This window comes from Euleptes europaea, chromosome 8, assembly GCF_029931775.1.
Source record: "Euleptes europaea isolate rEulEur1 chromosome 8, rEulEur1.hap1, whole genome shotgun sequence".
In the NCBI taxonomy this organism is placed as follows: domain Eukaryota; kingdom Metazoa; phylum Chordata; class Lepidosauria; order Squamata; family Sphaerodactylidae; genus Euleptes; species Euleptes europaea.
The window spans coordinates 70,171,019-70,179,019 of NC_079319.1; the positions used below are offsets into that span (position 1 = coordinate 70,171,019).

At 41.0% G+C, this 8,001-nt stretch overlaps 1 protein-coding gene across 1 annotated transcript in view; it reads left to right on the top strand.

Annotated features, from left to right (window-relative positions):
- Positions 1 to 6,185, top strand: part of GPLD1 (glycosylphosphatidylinositol specific phospholipase D1) — a 41,299-nt gene extending 35,114 nt beyond the window's left edge. Inside the window, exons 21-25 of the mRNA XM_056854221.1 lie at positions 183 to 359; positions 1,935 to 2,062; positions 3,817 to 3,843; positions 5,456 to 5,506; positions 6,108 to 6,185. Coding sequence (XP_056710199.1) covers positions 183 to 359; positions 1,935 to 2,062; positions 3,817 to 3,843; positions 5,456 to 5,506; positions 6,108 to 6,185 — 461 coding nt within the window. The remainder of the gene's footprint in view (positions 1 to 182; positions 360 to 1,934; positions 2,063 to 3,816; positions 3,844 to 5,455; positions 5,507 to 6,107) is intronic.
- Positions 6,186 to 8,001: the final 1,816 nt, after the last annotated feature.

Genomic DNA, 8,001 nt, shown 5'->3' on the forward strand with positions numbered 1-8,001 from the left:
CATGAAGATTGTACTTTGTATTGCATTATTTCACACTTGCAGATGGTGGCGCCAACATTGACTGCTGTTGATTCTAGTTATAACCTTCTTCCAGGGACAGTGCCCATCCATTAATACTAGTTGTTATAACCATCTCCCAGGAACAGCTCCTTGATCCTGTCACTCTGGCTGGTTTCTTTCAGACGGTACATCTAAGTTTTCATTTATAATCTCAGCGCTACACCAAGCAGGAACTGCATTAATATATGACTTCACAGACACTACCAGGCCTCTTTTGCTCAGCACTTTCAGCGGGGACAAGAGATTCTCACGGTTTGGAGAAGATGTACACCTGAGGGACCTGGATGGTGATGGATTTGGTAACAATGAACTTGTAATAATTATTATCATGTTTCATTAGTGAAGGGTCTAAAACTAAAAGGCCTTGTGCAAAAGCCATGGGACACCTCTTCCTAGGGCTTATGAAAATGACACTCGACTGTGTTCAAGTTCTTCAGGCTGGGGGTTTAAGCAAACAAAAGACATAATAGCTAAAATGTCTCAAGCTGTGATCTTGGTGCATCATCTTGTAAGCATCCTGGGTGATATGCTGAGCAGGGAGGCAGAATTTAAAAGGGTTCTGGTGTCGAGTTGCACCCTCGGCCTCCTGGGACAAAGCAACAAATGGATTTGAATTTCACACGGCATGCTTACAAGGTGAGGCTTTGAGACCATGGCCCGAGACATCTCACTTCCTCCTTTTTAAAGAATCTGATGGAACATTCTGGAGAATTTGAAAGCTAGCACACTGTGTTGTGTTCCTTTGTTCGTCGCAGTAAATTATATTACAGTAAAAGGGATGGCTTTTGGGTTTTCCTTTGGACCAATGTGGCTACATGCAACCTCTTTCTAGGACCTGGAATCAAGAACTCTTAACAAGAGTTTAGAAAGAAATGCAATATAGAACAAATTAGTTTTTAAAGTTATTTTAAAATAAGACAAAAAGGAAATGGAAAAAGAAGAGAATTTCACACATGGGAAGAGGCCAAAAGTAAAACTGTACTCCTAGTTCAGTGCCAACATACTTTGTGGGATCAAAAAAAAATGTTATGTGCAACAAAGTAAAATACATTTAATTGTTGAACCTGGATATCTAGTATATTTTTATTTCACCTTTCCTCCAAAGAGCTCAAGGTTGTGTACATACCACTTTTGCGTTATATTTTTCCCTTACAATAACCCTATGAGGTAAGCTAGTCTGAAAGGGAGTGACTGCTGTGGAATTCAATGGGTGACTTTAGGGTGACTTTAGAGTCTCAAAGCGACTTACAATTGCCTTCCCTCCCCCTCCCCATACCAGGCACCTTGTGAGGTAGTTGGGGCTGGGAGAGTTCTGAAAATTGTGACTAACCCAAGGTCACCCAGCAGACTTCATGTGGAAGAGTAGGGAATCAAACCCAGATTAGAGTCCGCTGCTCTTAACCACTTACACTATGCTGGCTCTTTTTCTCTCTTGAAATCCTTTCCATGAGAAATTAGAGTAAAAATCAGTTCAGTTTTACATCAGAAGTAACTGATGAAAGAATAATGTTTTCACATTAGCTGGATGGCATAAGAAGAGTGATCTTTACAAAGGACATGCAAACTGTGGATTGAGAAATTAAGTATACCTGTATTAATAAGTAATTGCACTGTCAATATTGTTAAAAAACAAATACCCTTTCCTTTATGCCCGACTAATTTCCAGTTGCTGTAAAACAGCATAGATTTGAGTTACACAGAACAATATTCAGTCAATATTGATGTGCTAGTTTTGTATATGTCTGGGTTGCATTTGTCAGTCTGTCTATAACTTTTGCCTATATTATACCAAAGCATTTGATATATAACAATCCATAGTAATTTTCATTACATTGTATAACATATTTATCGTCTGTTGTTATCAACGGTTGCAGATGAAATCATTATAACATCACCTCTTCGATGGGCTGAACGTGTTTACATATTTAGTGGAAACCAGACCACTTTGGGTAATGTGACTGGCCATTGCAAATCATGGACCTCCCCTTGTCCTGAAGATTGGGTAAGAAAACAGTCAGGGCAAAGACAGCAAATGTTACTTGGTATATGCCTGTGAGCAGGGTTGTTGTTTTTTTGTACACCCCCCAAAAGGATCAATTCTGAACCTGGCCCTTGTGCTGACCAAAATGGAATTGTTTTTTACTATGTATTGGGAGGGGCTGTGGCTCAGTGGTAGAGCATCTCCTTGGTATGCAGAAGGTCCCAGGTTCAATCCCCGGCATCTCCAGTTAAAGGGACTAGGCAAGTAGGTGATGTGAAGGACCCCTGCCTGAGACCCTGGAGAGCCGCTGCCCGTCTGAGTAGACAATACTGACTTTGATGGACCAAGGGTCTGATTCAGTATAAGGCAGCTTCATGTGTATTTTAAAACTTGTTTTAATGTTTTTGATTGTTTGCTGCCTTGGGGACCCTACACTGGGTAGAAAGACAGCATAAAATATTTTAAACAAACAAATAAATACATAAAACATTAAAAATTCAAAACTATGGGGCCAGTTACAGGTAAGGGGTACTTTTCTGCAGACCTGGGGGGGACCCCCCCCCCAAGGCTTGCAGAAAAATACAAAAAGAAAATTGGGTGGGGGAGGAGGAGATCGAAATCTCGCAATGCTAGGATGTGAAAACTTAGTTGCCATTTTGAAGGTGGGGGAGTGAAAACTTAGTTGCCATTTTGAAGGTGGGGGAGTAGTAGTGGGGACTGCTCCCACTGCATGAGGCAGGCAGGGAAAGACAGACGTGTTGCAGGTATGCAGGAGCTGCCTTTTCCTGCTACCACGTGAGCCAGACAGGCAGAGGTAGGGGTGCTGCTGGTGGGCAGAGGAATGGGAGCTGCCACCCTCCCCACTTTATGAGGCAGAAGAAGAGTTGGTTTTTTTTATAAACTGCTTTTCTCTACCAAAAGCAGCTTACAACCACCTTCCCTTCCCCTCCACAACAGGCACCTTGTGAGGTAGGTGAGGCTGAGAGAGATCTGAGATAACTGTGACTGGCCCAAGGTCACCTAGCAGGCTGCATGTGGAGGAGTGGGGAATTAAATCTGGTTCTCCAGATTAGAGTCTACTGCTCTTAACCACTACACCACGTTGGCAGAAGAAGAAGAGTTGGTTTTTATGTGCTGACTTTCTCTACCACTTAAGGCAGAATCAAACTGGCTGACAATCACCTTCCCTTCCCCTCCCCACAACAGACACCCTGTGAGGTAGGTGGGGCTGAGAGAGCTCTACAAGACCTGTGACTAGCCCAAGGTCACCCAGCTGACCTCATGTGGAGTGAGGAAACCAACCTAGTTCACCAGATTAGTGTCCGCTACTCCGGTGGAGGCAAAAGTGCTGAAAACTGATGGCGGGGAGCTGCCACCATTGAGCAGAGGAAGGAAGAATCCCACACACAAATTTCCAGATGCAGTTAGGGTCCCGGGGTATGGTTGGAGGGCACATAGCTGAGCCACCTCCTGAAAGTTGCCAAGTCTGGGTCTGGTCTCTGCCTAGATGTGGGGGTGGGGGGAGATCGAAATTTCGCAATGCTAGGATGTGAAAACTTGGTTGCCATTTTGAGGAAGGTGGGAGAGTAGTCGTGGGGACTGCTCCTACTGCATTCTTCCCAGGGATTCTGATGTCTGCTGCCTTGGGTGAGGAAAGAAAGATGGGATATAAATACAACTAAATTAAAGATGTACATGCCTTATGAGAACTGTTTACTGTATGCATTTAAAAAATGGTAACCTTACCCACACTAACCTTTCCCCCCTTTCTCCAGGCAAAATATGTGTTAATTTCACCTGAGGTAAGCAGCCAGGTTTTGAATGTGCAATACACTACTTAAGATTGAAGAAGCCATGCCTTAAACTCATTTATCATAGATATTAGGAGATTTTCAAGTATTAAAACTGTCAAATTCTATAATAGTTTACCTGCAGTTGTTAAGGCCAGACATCCTTTTAGGTTTAAAAAAAACCTGTTGGATTAATTTACAAAAATATCATGTGAGTTCTGTTGTAATGTTTTGATGTTTACAGATCTGCAGAGTTGCCACTCTTCCCATTCTTTTGAATATCCAATAATTGCAATGAGGAACAAATATTGGGGGTTTGGAGAGGCTGCTATCCATTTAATCTATTGAATTGAGTGGGGATTTATCCTTCTTAAGTATGTTTTAAGACATGGGATTGCTGAAAGTATCAATACAGAGTTTCTGCCTTAGTCAAATGGACTAGAGATCAGGAGCTGTTCTGTTCTTTAGACCAGGGCTTCTTAAACTTTTCCCACTCGCGACCTCTTTTTGCCCGAGAAATTTTTACGTAATCCCGGGTATATAGGTATATAAAATAGTTACACAAATCAAAGTTTTACTGATAAAAAATCATAAATTTATTTTAAAACAATTATTTTACTGTTGCCAAGTTTTTCGCCACCCGCACATTCAGTTACGTGACCCTATATGAGGTTGCAAACTACAGTTTAAGCAGCTTTGCTTTACCAGTGGTTCCCACCCTTTTTTTGGCCATGCCCCACCTAAGCATCTCTAAAATCCTGATCCCCCCCCACCGTGACATATAATTCTTATTCTTCAAAAAGTGAACTCCTGTTCACGTGGAGGAAGTCTAAAAGGCCATTAACCTGGTCTAAACAAGCTTCCAAAGAACATGGCATCCATGAAAGTGAAAAATAAAAAAACGAAAGGACAGTTGAAGTAATTACTATACAATAAAATAAAAATGCAAAACATTCACTGTTAATAACTCATTCTCGAATTGCCCCCCTTAAAAATCAAATTGCCCCCGTGGGGCGTGTGCCCCACGTTGGGAACCACTGCTTTAGACTAAATGGCTTTGCTCTTTCAATGATCTGGAGTGGTTTGTTCTGTTGGCATCCTTTATACAGAGCACCTGACTTCTGTTTGTGATGCTATCAAGATAGGATTAGCTGGTCTATTGTTGGACAGGACAGGGTGGTGGTGGACTGGATGACTTTTGGTGCCTGATGCAACTACAGGTTGAGTATCCCTTATCCAGACATCCGATATCCAGACTGATCTGAAAACCGGACCTTTTGAGCTGACATGCAGGCATTACTCACAGGCCCTCAGCAGTACCATTGATGGCTCAATGTACACAAAATTATTAACAATATTGTTTAAAATTACAGTAAGGCTGTGTGTATAAAATATATATAAAGCATATATAAAATGTAAATGTTTAGACTTAGGTCCCATCCCCAAGAAATCTCGTTATGTATATGCAAAAAATCCAAAATAAGGAAAGATCTGAAACATGGACCACTTCTGGTCCCAGGCAGTCCGGATAAGGGATACTCAACCTGTATGAAAACATTTGGGACAAACAATGAGCATTGAAACAGTTATTAACACAAATATTTTTAACCTTTTTTAATTACAGGAAAGATCAAGATTTGGGAGTGCTGTGATTACAGTAAAATCTGGACAAAAGGTAAACGAGCCTAACTAGAAATTGGGATTCTGGCTACTTTCTGTAACAGTTCTCAACTGGTTTCGCTGGGCATTGTGATAAAGAAAACTATCATAGTTCAGCTGGAAGAAAGACCACTTGTTGCCCACATTTCGCAGTCAGGAATATCTATAAGTAGCTGAAAACCAGTCTCTTTCCACATGATTTAAAATCCATTAGTACAAAATGGATGGTGTGCTATGTTGCAAGTTTCCCTGCCCTGGTTACATTTTACTGGCTGCGGCTTGTAGGGCAGGGAAACGTAAGTGCATTTTGCGCAATTAAATGTTATGCAGGACAGAGAGATAATACAGCAGTGGCTACATACCAGATTGATCTCAGCTTAGATAGAAACCCACATTTTGCCAGGGATCTAAGCTTTGTCTCTATAACATACTTGAAAATATGTTTTCTTTTTTCATTTAAACCTGGCATACCATGGTGATTTAAAGAGGCAACAGAATTCTTTTATGTTGGCAATTAAATGCTGTAAAAAAATCTCGAAAGTAACAATATGTAGTTTTCCCTTGGTTGGAATGCCATTCTGTACTGTTTATTATTGCTGCTTTTTCTGTCTTTGCAGAATGAAGTCGTAGTAGCTGCAGAAAGAAGTTCAGTCAAAGCCCGACTTGGTGGAAGGCTTTTCATCTACACTTTTTAATGATCATACTGTTCTCTGTCGAGTTTGCTTTTCAGTGAACTATCCAACATAATGATTATTTCTGCTTTTTTGAAACGGAGCTTGTTGAAAACAGCAGATCATCATAACATTTTTAACAGTATGAACAACACTAACCTTTTTAATTAATGAAAGCTGAGACCTATCTCTAAAAGTTCATCATGCCCAGTGTAAGTGCCCATAATCATTGTTAAAAGAATAATAGCGTAGAAATGCATCTTTCTTTCTCCTACCCCCCCCAATGTTTTGTAGCTTTCAGCTGTTGCAAGAAAACTCACACCACACTTACATGGAATCTTAATTTAAATATTTATTGAGTAATTCAATACGTTTACTTCACTGGAGGAGAAAGTCCAAATGAATCTTTAAAATATGGAGTAACATAGAAAATAAATTCTGAAAGCAATAATACATTATCCCACCCCAACCTTCTGATTTTTCAGTCCTGATATGAAAGGAAACACCCCTTCATCTATATCCCAATGGTCCATGTCCAAGCATTAGCACCTGTGTGATAGTAAGCAAAGTAATTATTTGTTAGTATCACCAGTGTGGGTGCAATATGGAGTGATGGGAATAGGGTTACAAAATGGGCTCTTCCTCTAGGATTTGGCAACTGACCAGCCAAATAGATGCGTACACCTCCCATTCTATGAGAATTTAAATCATTAGTATACAGGCAATGGTATTTCTCAGCCAACGTCACTATTTATTTATTTGAGACTTTAGAATTCACTCTTCTCCGCAAAGTCCAAGTGGCTCTCAATGTCAAAAGCAATAGATTAGATACCACAATTATTAACCTATGTTTCCTAACAAATCTACCTACCATCCATAAACTAATCCACAGGGAGGGGAGCAGAGCAAGTGATAATTGCTCTGCCCTTCGTGGCAATAGTCTATACCCAAGCAGCATCCACTGCTAACCTCCATGGATTTCAAGATACCTGACAGTGGATTGGATGACACTTTGGATTTACAAAGCACTGCAAGATGCATGCTCTGTGTCATGAACTCAGCAAGATTTAGAAACTGTTGCATGTTCTTATTACCTATTTGGGGATTTCCCTATAAATAGCTCCTACTCTTAATGAAATGCTCTCACTTTTCTTTGCAAGTCAAAACTTTTTCAGATTCTTTCTGTATTACTTAGGTTAATGATTAATGACTATTGCTCTGTTTGAAATCACAAACCGATCACATTTTCTGCTGGCTCGTCCCACATTCAAATGCAAACAATAAAAACAGTTACCTTGTCTGAGTAGCATTTTACTGTCATTTAGAACTCTTGTCATCCCCCCCAATGTAAGTATGACAAGAGGGGGAAGTTTATCCCAATTCACAGGTACTTTGTCTTTAACACAAGTTAAAAAAGAACTCAAAGCACATTCTTCTGCTATGCCTCAGTTCAAGGGCGTGCATCAGCTTTCCCAAGAAGTTAAAATCCCCACCAATCAGCTGTTAAGGAAGGAAGAACAAGGAGGAGACTGAATTCAGCCCTGCCCCCCTTCCAGATGGCAGATGGATAGAATGTTGGGTTTGGGGTCATTGGTCACAGTTCCCATGCCAACTGGGGACATGCACATAGTGTCTCTTCTGAGACCAGGGTGCTTGTGATACACAGATGGGGATAAAGCTACAGAAACCCCCTATGGCCATGAACCTGAACATCCAGAAGGCAGTAGGTCCCAGTCTCTGAAATGCCACTGCCGCCAGTGTCTTCCTGAAAGGGGCATTCTTTGCAATTAAAAGAGCAGTGGCCACTGGAACATAGCCAGCAAAGAGTCCCTGCATACCT